At 43.9% G+C, this 24,524-nt stretch overlaps 2 protein-coding genes across 8 annotated transcripts in view; both read right to left on the reverse strand.

Moving 5' to 3' along the window:
* The window catches only part of arhgap46a (Rho GTPase activating protein 46a), a 32,246-nt gene extending 22,427 nt beyond the window's left edge, over positions 1–9,819 (reverse strand). Inside the window, exon 1 of one of the 3 annotated variants that reach the window (XM_070992282.1) lies at positions 9,433–9,819. In XM_070992282.1, the coding sequence (XP_070848383.1) occupies positions 9,433–9,620 (188 nt within the window). In that variant the 5' untranslated portion in view covers positions 9,621–9,819. The remainder of the gene's footprint in view (positions 1–9,432) is intronic. The other 2 variants (XM_070992291.1, XM_070992301.1) reach the window with 2 other exon arrangements.
* Positions 9,820–10,365: 546 nt separating this feature from the next.
* sulf2a (sulfatase 2a) overlaps positions 10,366–24,524 on the reverse strand; it is a 33,024-nt gene continuing 18,865 nt past the window's right edge. For 2 of the 5 annotated variants that reach the window (XM_070958773.1, XM_070958772.1), the window contains 19 exons: positions 21,624–21,884; positions 20,626–20,865; positions 20,374–20,525; positions 19,115–19,284; positions 17,333–17,483; positions 16,882–17,057; positions 16,611–16,739; positions 16,239–16,295; positions 15,994–16,123; positions 15,386–15,590; positions 14,280–14,562; positions 14,048–14,144; positions 13,834–13,928; positions 13,695–13,754; positions 13,447–13,613; positions 13,154–13,296; positions 12,857–12,965; positions 12,732–12,765; positions 10,366–11,762 (listed from right to left, as the gene is read on the reverse strand). In XM_070958773.1, coding sequence (XP_070814874.1) covers positions 11,732–11,762; positions 12,732–12,765; positions 12,857–12,965; positions 13,154–13,296; positions 13,447–13,613; positions 13,695–13,754; positions 13,834–13,928; positions 14,048–14,144; positions 14,280–14,562; positions 15,386–15,590; positions 15,994–16,123; positions 16,239–16,295; positions 16,611–16,739; positions 16,882–17,057; positions 17,333–17,483; positions 19,115–19,284; positions 20,374–20,525; positions 20,626–20,865; positions 21,624–21,819 — 2,625 coding nt within the window. In that variant the 5' untranslated portion in view covers positions 21,820–21,884 and the 3' untranslated portion in view covers positions 10,366–11,731. Of the gene's footprint in view, positions 11,763–12,153; positions 12,208–12,295; positions 12,766–12,856; positions 12,966–13,153; positions 13,297–13,446; positions 13,614–13,694; positions 13,755–13,833; positions 13,929–14,047; positions 14,145–14,279; positions 14,563–15,385; positions 15,591–15,993; positions 16,124–16,238; positions 16,296–16,610; positions 16,740–16,881; positions 17,058–17,332; positions 17,484–19,114; positions 19,285–20,373; positions 20,526–20,625; positions 20,866–21,623; positions 21,885–24,524 lie in introns of those variants that run through there. The other 3 variants (XM_070958770.1, XM_070958769.1, XM_070958771.1) reach the window with 2 other exon arrangements.

Raw genomic sequence — 24,524 nt, forward strand, 5'->3', positions numbered from 1 at the left:
GCAGCCAATCGATTGGGGGGTAAAAAAAAAAAAAAAAATCAGCATTTTATTACTTTGATTTTTTATTAATTTGCCAGTAAAATAAATAATGTCTTAATCCAATGGATTAAGAAGCGCTTTTCTTCTTATAAAAGTAACACTGATGATTGACCGACCATTGAGAAATTGGTCAGTCAAGAGCATAACTGCCAAGCAATCAACCAACCAACAGACTGAGTGTTTACAGTCCGCCTTTTTACAAAGAAGGGTCCCACGATGAGGCCCAACAATTAGAAGATGACTTTCAAACTGATTAGATCCGCAACACTAAATGAGCAGGCAGCCTTGCAAATAATGGGGCATTCAAAGCAGAGGCCAAACAGTCAATGCCACGCCACACATACCAGAGCCTTCATCCTTTCACTGCTTCCAGCCTCCAAAAGAGGCCTTCCCACACTGAGAAACTGATCTCTCCATGCTGCATTCCTTAATACTCAGGCCTGTGTTTGTCGTCACTCTCTGTACATGCAGTGTTTGTATCTGATTCAAAATAAACCAATCCCTTGTGAACACGGAGTGAAAGAAAGCAGAGGTTGCAAGTCCCTCTCTAAGCATTTTTGAGATTCCAAAAATCCACTGCAGTGATGACACTTGGTAAACCAGCACAGAATTTAACATGCCGGACGGTATCCTGAACACCCCAACAGGAAACCAGGGTTTGAGGGTCAACTGTGGAGGCCATGGTTGACGAGTTTAGCAGCACAGGGTGTAGTGGTTGCATAAGGACTGTTCCCTCTGGGTAAATAAACAGCAGCGAGAGCTGAGAGCCAGCCTGCTGGGCTCTGTTGACACGACCAGATAAGCAGGAAGACAGACCAGTGTTCAGGTTCTGAAATTCCTGGAACATCAGTTTTGACAGTACTGAACAAACATGAGAGATGTCCATTACATGGGTTGTCTAATACAAAGGCACTTGTCTTTTGCAGGATTTACCAGCACTGAGGTCAACACACTTTGATTTCCTTCATTCCTTGATGTCCTTCATTATCCTAATTCAATATAGGAGCTTGCAGTGGACCAACTAAAATTTAAGAGAGCGCCATCCTAGTTCCTAGAAGCGTCTGGTGAAAAGATAGCTTTAATACCATGTACATGAACTGCAGCCTACTCGGCTTTAGGCAATACACTGACATGAGGAGCAGGCATAAAAGTATAGTGCAGGACTCCAAACAGCCGAGGCCGTCTGCCTCGTGCTGCAAATGTTCATAAATGGTTTGGAATGCAGTCTGCACCAGCTCAGTGGAGGCTAACTCCAACAGAAATGTTTTATATTGAACTAAAATTAACTTAGCACACACACGGTCCTGTGACTGAGGGACACAGCACCTGATTTACCTCTGGGGAATCTCAATCTAATTGAAGCAGACTTCTATGCCAGAGACCTGTGTTATGGGTTTGAGTGGTCCTACACCAGCACTTGACTGCCGTCAGTAAACATGTGAACAGACAGTTGAGAATTAATTGCATTTTACAGATTGCGCCAGAACTGTCTTCATTCTGTCAGCCTCACATTCATGACATTTGACAATTCTGTGTCAAAAAAACTTTCAACTGCTTTTAAATAGTTGGAAATTGAAGTATGAAATCCAATGTCCTTTTTGTTCTTGTATGAAGTAAAACTCTCTTTCCTCCCATGACACACATGATCTTTGTCTCCCATCTGTTCACAAGGAGATGTTTCAGTAGCCTTTAGTTATTCCACAGGGACTAAAAATAAAGCTTGTCAAAAAAGTCTCTGCAGACAGAATTTACCACTGAGACCAGAGACGTGCACACAAGCACACCTTCTTAACCATCATGTTACTCCTACTCCCAAAGTGCCAGAGGTCTCCTTCTGAAGGAAATATACTTCATCTATCATCCACAATTTAGTCGGCTCCAAAAATAACTAGAACAGAGAGCGGTTTCCCAGCGTGAGGGAAACAACAGAATATAGCTCATGGAATCTGCCCCATTGTTCGAAGCCAACGCCAAAGTGTAAATGGCACTTTTCCCGGCAGCAGTAAACATAGAGGACTGGACAATACATTCACTAGAAATAGGACAACAAGCAGTCTTGTGTCATTGTCCAGCTTTGAATTTGAAACAAACTCAAATACCAATGTGGCTGTTGATTTCATCCAAAAGATAAACAACACAGAGAGAAAAAAGATTGTTTTCTCTGTATAGCACAGCGTTTTGACCAAACTATGGCAGCAGTGTTTCATCAGATAATCTAAGTAATGGCTGAATTGCAGCTTTATGCTTCAGTGCCATTGTGGCATTACTGATGGAGAGATAGGACGCTTTCAGAAATGGAGCCTAAAGGGGGGATTACTGCATTCATTTGTCCATAAACTTAAGGTGAGATAACAGACAAAACCAGCGAGCCCGCTCCCATTTACCAGTCAGGACTCTTGTAAGGTAACCTCTAACCTTTTCCAACAACAGACTACTCTGAGCTGTTGCTTGTGAGTGTCCCTTGTGGACCAGTGCAGGCTGAGTTCTCGCACAGGGCCTGCCATTCATGGAGGAAACCTTAGCACTGTTCATCAGGCACAGTAACAAGTGCCAAGGTCCACCCTGGCTGCTACATTTACAGATGCACTGTTTCCTGTTTAGAAACATAAACCCTTCTTTCTCCTCAGATACAAGTCTTAAAATAAGTCACTGCTCGGGGAAGAGGAAGGAATTTAAAGTTAGTGGTGCAGGTACAAAACCACTAAAAATGGAGCAACATGAGAAAGCACAGGTAATTTGCTCTCATAGAGCAAGCCGGGGCCTGCGCCTCAACATAATACAAGGAGTGATCTGCCAAAAGACGACTTCTGTTTGATTTTGTATAAACCATGTACAAAGTCTATTCAGCGTGGCTGCTAGGCAACCTGCTTATCTAAATATTGTAAAACAAGAGCAGGGACACGGACCGACCACTGAGTGCTTGGCAGCAGCTCCAGTAGCTGTGACTAACGAAGAGCGTAATTGTGAGGCTGGCATGTGGAGTGCTGTGGCCACGGTCCCGTTTACTGGAGTGGAGAGGGCAGCAGCTCCAGTGTGTGTGTGACTCCATCAGTGGCAGTGCAAGACATAGCTGCACTGAAACAGATGGAGAGGCCCATGAAAAAATATTTAAAAACAAAACAAAACAATATAAATATGAATAATAGCTGGAATATTTGGTTGCTGGTATTATTAGAGGTGTTTTTTCTACACCAGGGTCTCAACACAGATGACGCAGATCTCCCCAAAAAATCTACGGGACATAAAAGTTTCCATTGCCACTGTTTTTGTTAACAGAGACATGGGATTTGAGACAGGCTAATCTTGTCCTTATCAAAAGCATAATTCAGCCTTTGCTCAGGTGTGTGTTTGTTTCCTGGAAGCCTCCATCAAGCCAAATGTTTCTGATGCAAACAGAGCTGGGACAAGGTGTATGAGGGTTGTCACTGTGCGGGGTGTGTGAGCAGGCTCCACCCATGTGTCCAGAACAATCAGAGGGAGAGGGGAGAGTGCACGTTTCAGATGACAGAAAAAAAGCCAGCACCTGTCACACACACGCATTCTTTGGCCCTTTTGTTTCACACCTCCCGTTCCTGCCGTGTCACCAGGGTTGGAGGTCAGTAAAACTGAAGGCACAATTGGTCCTCTGTGTGTGTGTGCAAGTGTGTGTGTGTGTGGCTTGCATTTAATTTAACAACAAACAAACCGGCATAAAGACTGCTGAGTCTGTTATGGGGTAATGGACTTCTGAGAGGCAACCTGGCATTCATCCCCACAGAAACCCTCATAAAGTTAATGCTCAGGGTTAGGATGCTGTATATTTATCTTGTTGACTTTAACAGTAATGTGCTTTGTAAACCAGAGCCATAAGGCTGCACACTGCTCGGCTTGTTTACTCTTTTGTCATTGTTAGAATTTCTACAAGTTTATTTAGCGTTCTACTGCCTCTCGGCTGTTAAAGACTCTGTTGCATGTCTTCTTCTGCAGGTTATTATTTTCATCTGTGCATCTGTGGGGTTGCTTAACTAAAGGTTATCCATCTTTTGTACAGCCCCTGAGGTGTTCAGATGGTGAAAAGGGTGGGAAAAAGCAATGGACAAGCTTAGGATGATCAAGGAGACCTTGATTGGATGATCATACGCACATCTGTCTAGGGACTTTCAAAAAGTCGACTTAATTTACAGAACATATCGAGAAAAATGTAACTCTTGGCCTCTCATTAACACCACTCCAGCGTTTCCCTACATCCAAAACAGCTTTTGAACAATTGTTGTAGAATAAACAACTATACATACATTCAACAGCCAACTCCAGTTGTATGATGGGCAGGTAAAATGGACTTTTTTGAAAACACTGACATGTGACTGCCAATTGTTTGTCCAAATTATTGAAATACACCGGCTTTGCAGTAGTTTAAAAAGTTGAACATCTCTCCCCACTCACTTTTTGTGTGTGTTCCTACTGAGCCAATCACAAAACAGGGTTCTCATGGGCATATATTTTGTTTGTGTTGTCAGACAACTTGGAAGTATGAAATAGTGATTTCATCAATGGTCTCGGCCGAGGAACAACCATCTCTCAATGATTACACTGAGACTGTGACTGTATATGCTGAAAGATAATAACTTATCACAGAGAGAGTTGGAGCTGACAGAAAGGAGCATTTCTCTTTGATTTCTGCATTTTAAAGTAGACAGAAACCAGCGAGTGTGAACATATGAATGTTTTCCAACTGAACCACATTAAAGGGGACATGAAGTCAAACGGATTCATACCTTTTCTCTCCATTTCACCCCTCCTCCCCTTTCCTCTTTTCCTCCCACCGCTCAGTAGCAGTTGTCAGTGTCCATTCCTCATTCAACATGTGCTGACATTGGCAAACAAGTTTGGAGGTCGTCTTTCACGGCAAGACACGTCAGGCATGATAGAGCCGGCCTCGTGTGAGCTGACCCAGGCACCGGGGCAACAGGTTGCCAAGGAGGGGAAGAGAGGTAAAGCACTTTAAGACCAAAAAGCCAGGCATCCACATGCCTGGCAGAGAGAATGAGGCTGGGATGGGAGGATGAACAGAGGGGGGGACTCCTGAGCTCACTCTGTCACCTGATTCACCTCCAAAAGGCCTGGACAGATAAGACACTAACAAGCTGTTAATACTGACCGTGACGGTTCTGTTATGACAGTACTGCAGATGAAACCCACTGAGGGAAACACTGCCTTCCTGCCAATTTCTGTAAAATCAAATGCAACGACTGTAACGAAGGAAGCCTACAGCAAGGAAATAACATCACCACTTAATGAAAATGAGTAAATTTACTTCCAGTGAATGTCTTGTCTAGCACTGCCCGAGAACAGTGTGATTGGCAGTTCTGATTCACTAGAGTTACTGCTCAGCGCCTAAAACCGCAAGAACCAGATGGTCTGGTTTAGTCTGTGTGCTATATGCTAAGCTTATACGAATGTGTGCCATTGTTGGACATGGATTCTATTTTAAAGCACTGATTTGGAAAAAATGCAAAGTGGACTTTGGATTTTGAAGCTTTCTGCTCAATGCAAATCTGTGCTCAGTCTTCAGCACAACAAAGGAGACCAGACAAGCACATGAGCATACTGATCTGACGGAGAAGTCAGAAAAATGTTCCTTTTTGCTGCAGTCGCCAACAGTTTCTTGTTGTACACAAGTCTGTGGATTCTCGAGGAGTATAAAAAAAATGGTTACCTAGTTGACAAGAATGTCCTGTGATGACTCATGGTCATATGCATTACAAAGCCTGTGAAATGCACCCCATTCTGAAGCCTGTGATGGTACAGAACAATGCAGACTATTGTCAGATCAACAGGCAGACTTCATTCAACGAGAACTCTCTGTGTTGCCTCCACAAAGGAGAGCCCAGCCAATCAGAGCCGTGGCGGGGGAGGAGCTTGCGACATGTATTCGAGGTCTGGGGTGACCTCCTTCAACAGCTGCCCTAATCCAGAACTAGAGACAGTTTCCCCTCTCCAATGGCACTGGATTAGACTGGATCTCACAAGGTCGTTCAGCCACCTTCGGCGAGGCCAGTCGTTCCCATGCTGCTTTCCAACTAGTGATTTTACACGGCCTAAGTGAATTAATTCCCTGAAGCTGCCAAAGTTCACCCCCACTGCATCAAACTGATTCTTCATGAGATGTGAGATAATAGTGCCTACCTCGCCACCGGTTCCAGGAGAACATTTTTGTGTTGGCAGTCTTGAATGTTACTTCAGATACCCTCGCTGTAATCCGCCTACAAACTAACCACAGAGAAGCAGCACTCTGTGGTTTCTGTATAGAGAGTATTGTCTTGTCCTGCCATCCACTCTTCTCCCACGAATGCTGCAGCTTTCAGCAGAAATGCTGGGAACTTCCGGTCCCCTTACTGCTCTGCTGAACAGTCACCGTCTGTCTGAGACACTACTCAGCAACAGGGTCAACAAATTCCCTTTTATAGGGGCCAGCCTGACCGAGCTGAAGACCCCATCCCTCCTTAAATCCACCCCTTTCCGTAGTTGAGGAGCACATGGTGATTTTCCAGGTCAGATAAGACTCTGGACGAGAGTGAACATGTGCAGGAGAGGCTGAGGACAGGATCAGGGTGTTTACCACATACAGGCCGGCCTTTCTGTCCAGTACACCAGCTGTCAGAGCGGGAACAATGGGGTCACTTGTCCAAACAGGAGAAATGAATGAACCTATTTGGATGTAATTGTGTTTAATAAACCTACACATTCATTGTCCAAACGTTATCCTGTCAGATCATTCAGGGTCAGACATGTAAGAAATGAAGACATGTTCCACACAGCCTTTTAAAAATAAACCAAAGCATTCATTCTCCATGCCATCTGCGTGCTGCCAAATAACATTTTCTATTAGTTTGTGACCTGCCTGCCTACCGCCAGGAGCAGTTTGTAACTTCATTTTGAGCCCGACCACACCATCCCCCCCGAATCCTCCCCTGCTGACATGACAAACGAGGCCAGAGACTAATCCCAGAGCAGAGTTACAGGGTGAGTGGGGGGTCAGTGGCTGGCCGAGGAGCCACACAGGAAAGAAACGTCCGGATGGTCCTCTAGAGGAAGTGAAGGTGCAGAAGGCGATCCCACCAGGCTTAGACATGCAGAGCAGCCTGGTGAAGATGTTAGTGCTGGGTCTGTACGGGCTTGAGGGGAGGAGTGGGGTGGATTATGATAAAGAGGCCATCACTGGGGATCATCGGTATAGGGACAGATTAATATTCCAAATAACAACAGAGCTTCCTCTTCAGAGTGTCAATTGTGACGCTGCGCTTCAGGGACGAAATCTTTTCTATTCTAGGTCAACTTTTAGCATACCTCACCCCTTTCTGTCTCTGTGTGTAATGACTGTGTTTTATGTGCTTTTGTACGTTTGTGTAGAGCTCGTTCAGGCTGTGCATTGTGACAGCTCTCTATCGTTTTAAGGACTTGTTCAGCTCTTTTCAAGCAGGTAACTAATTCATCCTTACAGCCCATCTGAACATATGACCATCCCACAAGTTATTATCCCATGTAATGCTAGTGAGTGATGATCAGCACTCTTAGCATCAGGTTCAATCTAGCGTGGGCCAGGGAGGCTAACCCAGCCTATAATCCCTGCAAAGGAAAGGTCTGAAATGTCAGCAGTTGTACAAGTACAGATAAATGCGTTTGGGCAAATCACCTTAGCCTCACTACAGTGTCACTGCAGCATGCCACAGAGAATCACAGTCAGACGAAAAGTGTGTGTGGGGGTGTTAAGAGCATTGATACACAGGGGTGAGACCAGGATTACAGGGCAGAAAGCAGAAAAGGGGATGATAGCTGGAAAAAGCTTTATGCCTTAAAAAAAAAAAAATAAAAATGCACAAAAAAGAAAAAGATCATCCACAGTCATTAAACTGTTAACATGTCACAGTCCATAACAGCCATTGTCACTGGAGCACAAGCTTCCAAGTCACTTCCTCTCACCAGGCGAAAAAAAAAAAAGATCCATTGTCAAATTCTCTGTAGGATGGACATCCTGCCATGTCCTTGTCATAAGACCAAATTTTGTTTCATCTCGTTGTGGGAATGCATGGTTTGTTCCGTCATGTCTGTCTAGCGTTGAGAGCCAGTGGGGTAAACAGTCGAACAACACCCTACTGTCATTTCTGCTCCTCACATTAACAAGCCCAAACGAGCGGAAGAGAAGTTTTAGCAGGAAGCAACACCAAATGGACCATTGTCTTGTCCTGTCATCCCACCCTCGCTGTCTGTGGTGTAGTGCTGGACTATCTGCACAAACCAAAACCAACCAAAACAATCATCAGATGAGCACCAGCTGGCAGGGGGATGGTGAAACCGCTGCACCCAGGAAGTCAGGTTGGCATGGATGCCAAACGTACAGCTTCTGGCTATATAAATGACATATGCCTGGAGGTGGCTTGGTTGTCAGAAAATATCCATGGCATAGTATTCAACAGGAGGTACACACATAGGAAGGAGAGATATTAAGACATCAAAGATTATCAGAACTTCAGCCATTAAACACCATCAACACTGAATTTTACAGAGTCAGAGCATATGTATGAAGCCAAAGGAGATTTTGAAAGGAATCAAAGAAGCTTATCACATAGCTGCATCTCAGTAGCTTTAAATAAGACTGTGAGGACTAAAGCAAACCAGCTGTCTCATGAAACCGATGAAAGCTAAACGAAGTTTTAACGCACATCTGCAGTCAAAGCAGGTTCTGAACAAAAAAGAAAGAAAGATCAACATGTGGGGATCAAACCAGTAAAAGCCCAGAGCCCCAGTTCCACCAGTAAAAACTGGAGCAACAAATGGGCTGTGGGACATTTGTCTTCCGTTTAGGTTACTGGTCTCTGAACCACAGCAAAGACTAATGTTAGCTCAGACAATTTGGGGAGCAGTTTATGGGAAAAAAATCAAAAGATGGAGCTGCTGGTCGATAAATGAAGAAAGTCAAAGGGCCCCACAGCTAAACTGGAGCTAATTTAACTCCGCGGCGAATACTAAAAGGAGCAAACGTTTAACTTAAAGCGTCACATTTGATGTTAGAGAGTTACAGAACAGTTTATCTCTTTACAGCAGCTCAACGTTAAGAGCAGTGAACAGTTTAGTCGCAACAACACGACTAAACTGTTTGAATTTCAGCTTCACCTACTCTCTCCACCACAACAGCGACTCCTCTAAATCACCCACTTCATTTTCACAAAATGCAGCAAACATTAACCTTTCAAACTACCCCCCAACATTACTGGAGGCTCAGTATCCAGTGGAGCGGCGGGGTCTTGTTCGCGGTGTCGGCTGCGCGCAGGAAGCTGCCGGCGGCGGGCTGACAGCGCTAGCTTGTAAACTTTCTCCAGGTAAGTTTGTATTACCTTAAAGTTAAATTGAACTCACCTTGTCCCGGCCATTCTCTTCACATCGTAAACAGGGCGTAAACAAAAGGAGAACGGTGTCCTGCCGGTATCGGGATGAAAGTTAATTCTCTTAACATAAGTTTCGGAGCGGTCCGAGGAGTGAATGTTACGGGACGGCGCTCCGGTGGTGAATCCGAGATGCAGTCTCCGCCTCTGCACGTGAGTCATAGGTTGGGATGGGGGTCACCCAGTCTGCCCCCCTCCCCCTCCCAGTCCCCTCGACGAGCTGACTGGAAAGAGTAGAGCTCAAACCACAAGCTAAACAATTAGGGGCTCAGTTGGCTGAACAAAGAGTGATAAAATGTTAAAGTCGTGTGAGCAGAACTATCCCACCACGCGGGAACATGACGGCCCTCAGCTGTCTGCCGACTGTCACGAGACTGGAGCAAGATAAATAACTTCTACGCATATGCATCTATAAATGCACAGACTTGTTTTCACAGTTTATTTATTGTGGTGGTTACAAACAGCCAGGAACCCTTTTATTATTATTCTTTTATTTATAAAAATGTGTGCAATTCAAACAGTTAGCTAACTTAACTAAGAGCAGATTTTGGCTTGGATTTTAGCCCTGTGCCAAACCCGCATCCCACAAGTAGCAGAACACTGCAGTTGCTAAGCGACACGTCGGCATGAGATACTTTTGATTAGTGGATTCATATTTGAGTTTCATATTAAGGATATGATTGGCTCATTTTACGACGTACTGTCGCTTGACTCAGCCAGTCAGAGAGCTGAGGACCGTCACTGTCTCTGTCTATGATGACAATTAGCCACATCTTTCCACTATTGTAATCGTGGTGAACTTTAAGCACCGTATAACCCTGATGTTAGCCTGTGGACAAGCAGACAGAGACACCTGCTGGACAGGGACGCGATCCGTCATGCAATTTCAGAATAAAATCCGGGTCAGTTTATGGTCAAACAACACTTTATTCACAATTACTACCAGCACTCATGTCTATGGAAACCTTTGCTAAAAAGAAAGAAGCTATCGGAGGCAAGTAGCTTGAATTCACATCAATAAGTATTTCACTGTTGTGTTGTCCTTCTGGCACAGAGTAAACTATATATCAATTGAATGTACATGGCGCATCTGTTCACAGTGAACCCTTTAAGTGCTTTTCTGATGTAAATAAGGAAAGGACAAACGTACAAACTGTGGGCGAGGACATTTCTGAAGCTACATTTCTCCCCATAAGTTCATTTTGTCAACTCATATCATACAATGAGGTCTGCCTCTTCAGTATTATAAAAAATATTGTAAACATTTATATTAATTGCACAACATACATTCAAATACATACTGTACTGTACAGCAAGGTTTTACTTCTGTATTGTTATCCTGTAGCACCATACAGCAAGCTGAACAAACTATTTGGATACTTCTACAGTGTGGTACTGACAATACAAAGGAGTAAAATGGCATTCACTAATGAGGCATTCTGCCCGTGGTCAAATGTTCAGGAGGTCTGGGCTGTATCACTGTGAGATAGTGGTTAGTGTAGGCCTGTTCAAGGTGTGGCTGACGTTGGACGGGGTTAGATCAAGGCAGGCAATCTCTAGTCACCTCACATCTCACAGCTTTGAGGACTATGACGCTTCATAAAGGACATTCATCAGCGTAAAGATCAACTATAATACAAAAGATTATGGCAAAGAGTTTGTTACCGTTGGTCGTTTAAAAGTTCATACCACTTCCATGTGCAGACACGTTGGTGCAGAGAAAGAAAATATGTCTTGTTGTTATCCAAGCACTAATGATCTGTCTAATCAGCATGAGCCACGGAGACATCATGAGGCCATGACGTCATTGTGTAGCAGCAGAGTTGACATGTAACTCATCATGTTTCCACCCAGTCCCATTAGACATGAACGGAAGTTGATTAAAGCTGATATATATTATGTACAAGCAGTACTGTTAGACTGAATGGCTTGTGGATGCCAAACAGTCCCACCTGATTCACAGCATCCTGTTGATGTTAATGGTCCTGGCAGCTGAGGGAAACAGAACATGTAAATGAGAATGATATGTGTGCGAATGTAGCACTGACAGATGGCGAGTCTTTATGCTTCCTCTCAGTTTCAGCATCTCCTCTGCCTGGGTGAGAGTTATCACGAGCAGTTCTCTCAAAAATGAAAACCCAGATTAGAGTTAAGTAGTATCTCAGGTTATGGTCCATCGAAGTGTGGTCAAGGTCCTTGGGTTTGCCTGTACTCCCCCTTCTTCCTTCCTTCGCTGGAGGAGGCCAATGTGGTGGGTTGCGGGATGCAGGTGGTTAACCAACCCACCCTTCCCAAATCTGCCCTCTGTGCAGGGAAACAAATACCGTGAGTTAAATGTGCCACTTGAGGCATTCACTGGAAACCATGGCTCCAGTTGTGGTCTGTTCCGACCAACACTGTGAGGAAAAGTAACAAATGACAATAACAGGACCGAGAACACAACATACTGAGAGGATGTGACATCTGCATTGCTTTGCTGAATTTGATTTGAGTGAGTGAATGAAAAAGAACATAGTGCCGCTTTGCAATGCAGGTAAATGAGAGTTACTGTAAGTATAGGACTACAGAATTACAGTACAGAGGAAAGAGGGGAGCATGCTGCTGGGTCATCTGATCAAGCTGAAAAAAATCTGGATGGAGACAGGGGTAGAGTTTGGCTGACTACAAAGGAACAGATGGGTTATGACAAACTCACAGCGATTTGGAGGAAGGCTTCTTCACTTTTGGCCTCTTTCGACGATGAACTGGCCTGAAGCATGCACAGCACGTATACACGCGCAGGGCAAATGCACGTGCATGGAGACAAACATACAGGTATATACATACAAAATACACACACACACAGAACACACGCACACATACAGGTACACACACATACGTGCATGCGCGCACACACACACACACACATAAGCAGGCACACACACATACGCCCCCACACGCACAGCAGAGACAAGCAATTAGGCTTCATTACAAAAAGGGAACAGCAGAAGCTTAAAAGCAGGCTTGTATTCTGTCCCGCCTTGGCTTCTGCTTCTGCATGCTAAAAAGGCTTTGATCACAACAGTAAGGCACCATGACAGTTTGAAGAGGTTCAATTTCAGCACATCACTGTATTTTATTTTCCTGACTCCCCGGATGACTCGCAATGAGAGAAACATAGCCGAAGACTCATGAGGGAGGCTGCAAACTTCCTGAGTTCTAATTGTAACATGAATTCCATCTGCAGTGCTTGTAAAAGTAATCAGCTGTAATGTAAACGGAAGATGAAAATACCTGTATTCACTGAAGTAGTTTCGCTCTTTTCCTCCTGAAAGGAAGTGGAGGGAACATTAGTCTCAGGCTGAAATTACTGGAGACACCATCATCAATCATGCTTGCCTTAGAGGCTTTTTACTCACCCTTCTCCGGGTTGCATTGCTTATGTCCCTTGCAGCCCCTTAAGTCCATGAGCTGTTGATGCATTGAATTCAGAGCATTGCGGTCGAGGGTACTGACAGCATTTATCAGCTGCAGGAGTAATGAGGGCAAAATGTCAGCAAGGGCTTTGGAAAGTCTGGACAATCTCTGGAAAACACTGGAAACTCTGTGCTCACAGGAACGCATTGTGATTCATGTCGTGGGATCCTTTTATAGTTATTATTGGTAAGTTATTTATTTATCTGCCATATTGTACAGTGTGTCTGCAAATGAAATACCTGATGTGGGTCAGTGTTGAGGTCAAAATACTCCAGGAAACCGGTAGCAAATTCACAGAACAGGAAGTTGTGTGTGTCATTGATGGTCCTTAGGCACCAATAGGTGTTGTTGTTGGCACTGGTGCACGCACAGAATGGACCCACTGAGGAAGGGAGGGACGAGAACGGAAAACAAGGACATCACAACAGTGTTCCAAAAATGTATTTTCACCATACCTGCTTTGGAAAATATTTGACAGTTCCACAACAACTTTCTTCTATTCTCTGTATACGCCCATATGTTATTTCCTCACTTGTCCAGAAGGGGGCGGTCTGCCAGTGGTGGTTGTCATGGGTGAAGCAGGTGAGGCCAGGCATGCTGCAGGTGTCGTTGTTTTGGAGCCTCTTGAGGAATTTACGTAGTTTCTTCCTGCGCTTCTGCTCTTTCTGCAGCCACTGACTCTTTTGCTTTGATGGCACTCTGATGACAAGGAAACACATTCAATACAGTGAGAGTGCAAGAAGAAATACAAAATAACTCACTGTCAGTATCAAACTTTACCTGAGTGAGTGCATGCTCTCTTCACTGAGCCTGAAATCCTCTTTATTCTTGAGGAGATAACTGTAAAGACAAGACACGGCTGTCACACATGTAATTGGATCTGTATGCAGGCGACTGTACGGTTCTCACACATTCTCACCTGGGAGTGTCACACTGACATTCCTCTGGCCGCACTTTTTTCAGGTGACCTTTGACCTCACGGAGGTTCTTGATTTTGGTCTGCAAAGTTTCAATCTAAACACAGTAGAACAAACACGCAGCCACACAAAGCTCATTATACACCACAAGTGACTAACAACCAATTAAATGGGTTTTATAGACCAGATTTAACAAGGAAGAGAATGTAGCAGTACCTCATGCTCAATGTGCAGTTTGTGGTCTTTCCATGCTTGAAGGGACTTGTAGAGGCCTCCATCACATTTTACTGTGTCGTTCATAAGAATAGAGCACCTGCAGCATACAAAAGACATAAATAACACCACTGAATATTGTGCATATGCAGTCGAAATTATTTCACAACATTTTGTTCCTGTCTTTTATCACCAAAAACTTTGGACATTAATGGACAGATGAACACAGCAGCACCTGTAGGTGACTTTAAGAGCAGCGGGTGGTGTGAGTTTCTTGCTGGTGGTGGGTTTAGCTGTGACCCCCATGCCACTGAACTCTTCATTGTCCTCCTCATTCCACACTCCTCTCCTCCTGTCTCTGGCCCAGCTGCTGTTTCTGGAGGTCAGAGGCCGGTAGCCCTCCTCAAGGTCTACTGCATACAGGTCTCCATCCAGCTCAAATGATACAGAGCGGGCCCAGCGCTTCCTAGAGACAGACTTACTGGATTTCATCTCTGAATAAGACGAAACGGAGGAACCTGAAGAAGACAAAAAAAGGGATGTGCTTTTATGCAAGCTCTATGATGATGCATATATGTATGCATACCGATGATATAACAACAAGAAGAATAATAATGATAACAAGTTTATTTGTATAACATATGAACCACGGGCGGTGCATAAAAAAAGACAACATTTTAGTGTAAAATATGATGGAGAATAAAAACCACTTGATAATAATAGTAAAAATAAGATGAATATAAAGATGAATAACAGTAATAACATAAAGTTGAGTGCATAGAATACAAAAAATTAAGTAAAATATAACTTTAGAAAAAGAGGAAAGCAGTGCATAAGTGTGAAGCAAAGCACAAACGTTTCAGGCCTGTATCAAGAAAGTCATAGCTAGACAAGCTTCCAACAGTGCTGCCACACCAGTCGTGTTGCTTCGCTCAGTCAATCTGACTGAGCTTCAGTGCAGCAGCCTTAACTTACTCCTTGGTGACGGTGGTGAAGGTGAGGAGGGGTAGTGTCGATACGCTGATATGAATCAACATTCCATCCAATTGGTATCATATTCCATGAATAATTCACAATCTTGTGTATTTCCCTCTCTCAAGGGCTCATACTGAAAGGCTCACTTGTCTACTTTACTCCACCACTTGATGGCAGCAGAGACACAGTCTTCACGCCATGAATACTTCAAAAGCTAGTTATTTTATCTTAGGATTAACGGCCCTGTTTGGCAAAGCTTTGTAGGCTACTGCAAGGACGTTGCAAAGTAAAGCATAAGTGCCTTTCTGAACAAAATCACATCTATTAATAATTACCAGAACAGTGTGATTGACAAGGGGAGCTTACTCTTCTTGGTGAGTAGCCTCTTCTTCTTCAGGATTGTTCTGAAGCCCACATCACCGCAGTTACAGTGGTTGGAGTTGTATGCAGGAGACAGCTGAGAGGCACCGCTGGCCATCAGAGCCTGCATACGCGGGGCATAGAGACTTGCCATGCCCTTGCACTTATACAGCCTCAGCTTGCCAGTCGGGTCCTCAACACACTGCCACTTCTGAAACAAGGCAGAGGGAAATTTCATGATGTTGGGTTTGAGGCTTGTGCTATAGCATTGCATCATTTTTATGCTTAAAATCCCCTTTGATTTAAAATGTTCTTTATGCATCTATGCAGAAATTACCTCTGTAGAAGCCTGAACATGCAAGAAATATCCCAGACCAACAGTATCAAAATAAGTTTATAGGATGAGGCTTTTAATTCAGATTTTTTTAAAATACACATGAGCGCACCCCATTTTGAAGGATTAAAAAAGAGATTTTGATGTGCAGTGGAACCCTGAGAGTACAGTGGCTGCATATATGCTGTAAACTGTCAACCATCAACCAAACTGTCACTGAACATGTTGTTCTCCTGAAACATGATTAACATCTCCTCCTTTGCTCCTGCAGGTTAGGTACCTGTCCTGGCTGCTGGCAGGAGGTCTGGTACTCTGCTTTCTGACACAGGTCCTTCACCCGCTGGTATTTTGGCAGGAAGTTCTCCTCTTGGGCCACTTCCTTTCCATCAGCTCTCTTGTGTGGAGGCTTCCTGAAAGAACAAGAAAATGTTTTTCAACCAACCAAAGACATGGAGTCTGATGTCACCAGAGGACAATGCTTGGAATGAGAACATGGCCTGCTAAAGGTCAATCGATAAAACATACCCTCTCTCCACCAGGAAAGAGTCTCTCCATGTTTTACCCTTCCTGTTCAACTGGAACCTGGAAAATGATGAAAAAGAAATAAGAAAAGTCCAGTCAGGCCACACTGTGACTTTTTAATTGAACAAACATGCACTCCATTTTCAAATCCTATCCTTGTATGGCCCTGAAAAGAACATGGTGTTCCACATTTATATTTGGACTGCAGATGTCATTATGTCCAAGAAAACACCAAGAACAGACATTTAGTCAAACTTTAAGAAGTCCAAGCAAACGAGTTTTTGGCACATAGCTGCCTAATCTGCAACCATTCCATTTCTGAAGTGTCTGTTGAATGCCAGGACACAGAGCAAAGTAACTGATGTGTGTGTTCACCTATTGACTGGCCTGTCTGTGTCCAGCAGCTTGAGGATAGACTTGCCATCCATTTCTGCAGGGATATCAAGACCAGCCATGTCCAGGAGAGTCGGCGCCAAGTCAATGTTTAACACTATATGAGGATTACTGCAGAGAAGCAAGAATCAGGTGATACTTTTCATTGGAATTTGGTTGCAGTGTCATTAATCTCCCATATATAATATTGGAACACAGCATCTAGATATCAGAATATTGAATGACTTAAAAAACACGTGTCACTGTTACTCACATGGCACCTGGCTCCACATTAGGTCCTCGTACGTAGAAGGGAACACGGATATCAAACTCATAAGGCATTGATTTGCCTTTGACCAGACCAAACTGGCCGATATGGTAGCCGTGGTCTGAGGTGTAAATAAGGTAGGTGTTGTCCAATTCCCCTGTCTCCACCAACATGCTGTGCAGCTACAGAGGAGGATATAATTCATTGAACACTCACACAGTATAAAAAGTTATTTTTCATGTTTGATAGCTCAAGTCTCCTGTGCCAGTTTCAAGGAAAAGGGATAGAACAATTTACCAAGTGTGTCAGTGAATGCATTATACGGTCCCAGTCAGAACAAGCACAGATCTCTCAGGACTTGAGACAGTCAGATGAAATGTGTGTGTGTGAATGTGGTGTGTCTGTGTTTAAGTTCTTCTATTTAAACATATGTCTATGTGCCTGCATGTCTGCCTACCTTCTCCACACTGTCATCCACAGACAGCAGGGTCTGCATCCTCCTGCGCTGCAGCATGTTGGTGAACTGCATGTGGACGGGCTTCATCGGTCCTGTGTAGCGTAGGATCCAGTGTTTGTCTGGGTTTGGGGCATAGTTGTAACTGGGGGTTCTGAGAGATATATGAGGACAGATAGAAAAACATCAACAACTAAACCACAAAAAACTTAATTTGGTGCACTTAACATCTCATTTCTGCTGCGTCTTTTACATCCCAAAAGGAGAAAATAACTCAATGTACTCATTCCATTATATGTCACTGTAACTCCGCATACGTAGCATTCAGTTTGTTCTGCCATCTCTATATGTGTGCTATTTATACACAAAATATACCAATGTGTGTACAGTCACATCGTGCATTCACAGTAATACTCTATACCCGTGTCTGCTGATATCTCTTTTCCTTTTCTTTCCAAAGTAGCCAGAAAATTGTTTATGCAAAGCTAAACTGGAGGATACATAAACAATGTAAAATGCAAAGCACTGCGATCGATAGGCCTGAACACAGTGAGCACAGTTTGATCAATAATTAACTCCGAGCCATATGGAACTTTAATTATTTGAGAATAAACACTGCTAAATAGCTAATGAGATCCAAGAAGAAAATATATTTAACGTTTAGAACGGATCGATTTGACTTTTAAGAAATGCTAATGTCTCTTAGCCTGGTCCACAGTGGAACCCCTAATGTAGTGTGAAGATGCATCTGCAAGGTACCATGGTGAGAAGAACATTTATCACCAGAGGAATGCAGAACTTTTACTGCCTCTCTCTCTTCGTGGGGTTGATAAGGGCAAAGGCAGATGGAGTGAGAAAAATAGCCAGAGAAGCGCTCTCAGAAAACATTACCCGAGGGAGAGCAAATTTATGGAGAAAGAGCAATTAAAAGTTTGTACAAAGACACTGGGGCTGAATTTTCAGAATATTCTGTGTATAAAGCCTGCGTGGCACAGGTTAATGATGCTGGAGGGATTAGATGAAGCTGGAGAAGGGTGTGAGGGGGTTGAAGGGAGGGGGCAGAAACTGCAGTCTCATTACTGGCCTTGGATCTGTCTCTGGAGGCCAATAGCAGGTCTGCCATTAGCCAGCAGCACTAGACAGCCAGTCAGGAACATGGAGGGTCAGGAAGACAAAGGCTGAAATGTGTGTGTGTGTGTGTGTGTGTGTGTGTGTGTGTGTGTGTGTGTGTGTGTGTGTGTGTGTGTGTGTGTGTGTGTGTGTGTGTGTGTGTGTGCCTTCATTACCTATGCATTAAACATACATCATTCATGCCTCTCTTTGATCATAGCTGACAAAATGGTACAAATTAGCAGGGCTCATTAGGGCGGTAACACTAATGTGAACAACACATGTGCAAAATAAACTGGAGCGAAACACTGGCTGTGCGTGGAGAGGGCTCAGCTGCCAAGAGCATACTGCAGGCGGAGGAAGAAAAGATCGAGCTGAGATTATGGAATTTGTGCCATTCTGGGTCAAATGAAAGGGAGCGTGAATGCGTGGATGATTCATATGCAAGCAAATAGCTGTGAATATGAAAATTGTAAAAATGTGCCCTTGTGTTTGTCTGCTGTGTCCCACATAAACCAAGTCAGTACACAGGATATCAAATGGGCGAAGTCAGTCCAGTTCAAACTATTAGCTGTCACAGAATCTCCCCAAACCTGCAACCCTCTGAGGGCTCTCAGCTTGGTTAATCATACAGCAGGTTGAGGCATTTTGAAGCTTCTCATCTCATTGTCTTACATGTGCTGTGATGCGTTGGAGAAGGCAGAGCTGTACTGCGGGGCGGAGTCCTCTGGTCCGTGCGGAGCGACGTGGCTCAGGACCATCATGACAGGACGGTGAGGGTACATCCTCTTAGACATACGGAAGTAGTTGATGCTGTCGTTGGTAATGATATCTGTCAGGTAGTCCTGTGGAGTGAGCAGACAGTGTCTATCAGGCACTTAGTGAGTGACAGAAAGAGCAGATGTCAAAGCCTTCAGCACTGTGATGGGTCAGTGCCTATTACTATCCTGGTGTGAGTCACAAGAGATTCCCAAGCACTACCATACCTAAATAATGACCCACATCTACTATTTAACCGTTACTTAATGCATAAAACTTGGGAGGGGTCCTCAGAGAGTGCCTGGTTTATCGGCTCTGGGCTATTGTAAAAACATGGCGGTGAAAAATGACAGACTCCATGGAAGAGGACCCACTTCCTCTGAGCATATAAGGTGCTCATTCTAAGGTAAAGACACAAAAAATCTGGTTTTCAGGTGATTATACACTAATGAAAACACAATTATACATATTATACTTCATTTCTTCCAATAAATGCGACGAAATCCTACACACGTTTCATTCCATCAAGTGGAAATATAGATGCAGATTTGGCACCTTTGGAAATTACTTTTAAATGGGGTGAAGAGGTTAAGATATGGAAAAAACATCACTGCAAAGAAAAAAAGATTTATAACCCAGATTTCCAAAATAATGTGGATATGAATGAAACAGACTGCAAACAAATGCAAAATTTGCAAATGAACTGTATTTACCAGCGGCAATTTTACAAGTGTGTAAGTGTTCCTGTACCATCTTGTTTGAAACCTGTTGCTGGCATCAAATTCAGAAGTGTACATTTACAAAAATCAATGAAGCTGATGAGGTGACACATTAAATATATTCTCTTTGTACTGTTTTCAATTGACTTTATGTCAAAAAAATGTTTTATTTTTTTTACACAGCGTCCCAACTTTTTTGGAATTGGGGTTGTATAAGTATAAGTTCCAAGTATAAAAATTACAAAGGTGATGCTTTCTAAACTATTAATTACTAGTGATTTACTAGTAATCTAGTCATTTTTGGGAAACGTATGATTACTTGAAGGTAAATGCTTAAAATGTAGTGATAACTACATGTCACAGTAATGTAAAAATACCTTGTTTGACTTTGCTTTCATACAGGCAATCGCTCTGTGAAAGTAAGCATGATAACTCTTAGCTGCAGGGCCTGAATACCTTTGGGTAGTCACTGCTGTGTTTCTCTCGTACACCGTTCCTGCAGAGGGTGTAGTTGTAGAAGCGCGAGTTCTTCACCAGTGCTACCCATTCCTTCCAGCCAGGGGGCACGTAGGAGCCGTTGTACTCATTCAGATACTTTCCAAAGAAGGCTGAGTGAGGGAAAAGGCGAGAAGTAGGTTAATTTTGGTCCTCGGGCTCAATGCATCTTTTAAAGTTCATTCATTCATGGGTCAGACTTGCGGTGCTCACCGGTCCTGTAGCCTGAGTTGTTGAGATGTACGGCGAAGGTGTGCGGCTCATGGTGGGCCTGCCAGGAGGGTGAGGAGCAGTTCTCGTTGTTGGTATAGGTGTGGTGGTTGTGCACATACTTCCCTGTCAGGATGGAGGAGCGGGACGGGCAGCACATGGGCGTAGTGGAGAAAGCGTTGGAAAAATGAGTGCCGCCTTTCTCCATAATGTGCCGTGTTTTGTTCATGGCCTGCATTGAGCCTGGGAGAAAACAGAGCCAAAAAGAGGGGGGGGGGGGGGGGTTGTAAGAAGGGATAGGAGGGTGAGAAGAGATTCAAAGGCCAAGGGTTGGAATGAATGGGACACGGGGGACATTAAACAGATGGAGAAGAAAAAAAGAGTGAGAGATTGAGGAAAACAGAGAGGGCAAAGAGTGAAAAATATAAATGTAGGGCATGAGGGGGAAAGAGCAAAAACCATTATGGACACGGTCAGAGGAAAAAGAAGGAGGGAAAGTAAATGAGGGGACAAATCTTTTGGTAAAGTGTAACCCATTTGGATTTTTGTGTACTAAAAGCTTTTCAGGCTGATGGTGATTGTTTGGGAAAACAGATGCTTGACTATAAATTCCTGCTTTTCAATGGGAGTCTTCTCACGAGCGATCACAGGAGGACAAAGGATGTCATCAAGGCCATTATGCAGCCACTTGAGTCCAATACGCTGCAAAAGGACTTAAGCGGGAAGGGAGATGGCCAGAGTTTGGCACCCAGACAATGGAAGCCATAGGCCGCCCTCATTTCATGCCAGCAATGGAGGAGCTGGCAGAGGGAGCACATGACTTTGAGTGGGCCAGTTGTTATGGTGCCAAGAGGCAGCATTAGGCTGACTTTCCCTTGCTAATGCTGCTGGATACACATGGAGAGAATACCCATACCCATGGGACATGGACAAAGCAAACAGAAAGAGACAAATGCACAAACACACACCCAGGAAAGGATTAATGGAGGAAAATGTCTTACCCAGCTCTATGTCCTGATCATCGGTGAGGATGAGGATGATGTTGGGTCGGACATTGCGCATGTGGCGGTCCCTCTGCAGTCGAGACCTGAGGCGATATCCAGACAGGTAGCCAGAGCCCTGGACCACAGGGAGGACTTCCACCAGGACAAGAAGGAGGAAAAGAGGGAGAGGGGCAGAGAGCCCCCGCCCTGCCATCACGCTACTCTGCTGTCACCTCCTCAGTCCTTCGTTTCACACAGTCTGCAGCTTCCTCACTCAACCTGAGAGACGGAGAATAAAACACACACACACACACACACACACACACACACACACACACACACACACACACACACACACACACACACACACACACACACACACACACACACACACACACACAAAACACTGTGAAAAATAGCAGATGCAAGCCTTGCACAACCATTACAGGGTGCTCTTCCGTACAAATGCACCCGTTTGGGCTGAGCTCAGCTCGTTAATCAATCATTAATGATGCATTAGAGTGGTGTCATTGGCTGGGTGTAATGATCTCTGGTGATGAGCACATGGCTGCCAGGCTGGGGCTAATGGGCCTGGGCCCGGGGCCAGCTCAGGACTCACCTCCCCCTGAGAGGGTTAGGGTGGATATGAGGGATGTGGGGAGGTAGGGAGGGCAGAGGTGTGGGGGGCAGAGGTGAAGGAGAGACAGAAGAAGTGGGTTTGAGAGGAGGACACTGAAGACAGGGGTCAATGAGCAGAGTGACAATGTGAAGAGAGAGCAAGGCTCCAGTGCTACAGAGTCCACACAGTGTGGAACAGAACAATACAAAAGCACATGTGAAAATTAAAGCAGGCAATATTAATGTGGCAATATCACAGAAACAAACTGCCTCTAGTTATGCAGTTAAATTACAAATTCTGCTAAGTTTAACATAACAATTAGAGTCAAGTATGTGCGTAATAGAGCTTTTTCTTAATTAATCTCCACATGCAGTTCACTAAAATTACACTACAATCCTATTAGTTCTCTGATAACTCTTCCTCATTAACAGTATATCCACTCTCAATTTACCATGGCAACTGTTGGTTGCAAACATGTAGCAGGAGTATGTGACTATCTGGACTTTAGCGCGATCTACAATTATTATGATACTCCAGGAACAATGATTGTATAATTTATAGTGAACAAAACAACAGAAGCACAAGCACGGTTACTTATTTAGACATCTGCTGTTCAAACATATCCGTTACATATTAAATTGAATCTTATAAAGCAAGAACCTGTCCTCAAATTAGCTTTCATTTATGAATGAATGGCAATTAAATATTGGATAAAATTTTTGTATTTGCATAAATTTTAAAATAAAAGCAGGCTAAAGAAATTAAACCATTTTATTGCACCAGAGCTTTCACTGAGTTGATATTTGTAAGACATATATCATTCACTGAATAGCAAAGGGCTAAAAAGAGGAGCTTGACTTCTGTCCCTCTTTTATCATGACATGTAATCAGAGCAGCAACACACCCAGTGACAATAATCATAAACACAGTTTACAAGCAGCAGCACTGGTGTGCCCACTGAGATGCTCCACTGTCACAGTAAGGTGTGCGTGTGTATGTGTGTTTGGTAGTCCACAAGGAACATGTGGCCAGAACAATCCCTGTTTGAAGATGAAGACAATAACAACAACACAAAGGCAACGTCTCTTCTGGGACTGCGAGTCCTTCCCTAACTACAGCCTGACTGGAACACAGCTCCACATTGGGGATACACAGATAGACACATTCAACAGTGGCCGTGGATGCACACGTACACAACTGACGCACTTTTCAAAGACAGGATGAAGCCCTCCAAAGGAAAAATGCAAAATGCATGAAACATTTAAGGGTTGAGATGATTGCAGAGGAGAAACTTGGCTCTTGTGAATCTTTATGTCTTTGCAGAGAGTCACAGCAGATGAAGCACGTGTGAGCTGAATGTAGAGCTCCTGTGTCTGCCACAAAGCTACCGGTTCCTCTCTGCTCTACGCCGTTGTCCAGATTGTGCTCATTAAGGTCTTCCCAAACACCCACACATGTCCTCCATCCTCCTCCATGGTCTTGCTTTGCACAAAACATATACACCTACACATCACGTGCATGTGACTACGTGCGTACACACACGCACAGACAGACACACATATATAAATCTGTGCAACAGCAGCTGTGTTTTCTCTGGTTTCTTACTCCCAGAGCATGTGGTTCTTCCCCAGAGGAGCACATGAGCTCTGACCCACAGCGCTGTGCTTTTGAAATTGTCCTTGCTCCTTTCTTGTGCTCTCTTTTGCATCCCCCTTACATTTCTGGCACGGGATGAAAAAACACACCAGCGACAAGGAAATCCACAAAACACAAAACAAAACCTGGTGAAAGACAGACAGACATTTAACCAGCAGTGGATACACCATCACCAAAATGGATTCCAGGACATCTACAGGGAATGAGAATAGATTCAGTGTGTTCTCTGCCATTAGCTCCTGCTTTAGAGAGGTTTGTGGTGTGGAAAATACAGTACTTCCCTTTGATGGTTTGTTTATCTGTTCAAAAAGCTGATGTGGACAAAACCTGTACCAAATATAAACCCCATGTACAAGAAAACATCCAGCTTGATTTTTCATCTATCAATAGCCAAATATGTAAATGTTGTATTATTGACATGTTCCGCTCGTGGATATTTTCTGACATTACTCCCATGAGACCCCCCTGCTTCCCCCTGATAGTGAGGACTAATTGGACTTGCAGGCTTTCATCAGTTGTAACTGACACATGCAGTCCTTTCTTTCCAGTTCGCTCTCTCCCTCTCTCTTTTATCTACCCATATTGTTTATCTTTCTGGGTGGCAGATGCTAGATGAAACCACAAAGAAAAAAGCAGAGGAAAAC

This window comes from Chaetodon trifascialis, chromosome 3 (genome assembly GCF_039877785.1).
Source record: "Chaetodon trifascialis isolate fChaTrf1 chromosome 3, fChaTrf1.hap1, whole genome shotgun sequence".
NCBI classification, from domain to species: Eukaryota; Metazoa; Chordata; class Actinopteri; order Chaetodontiformes; family Chaetodontidae; genus Chaetodon; species Chaetodon trifascialis.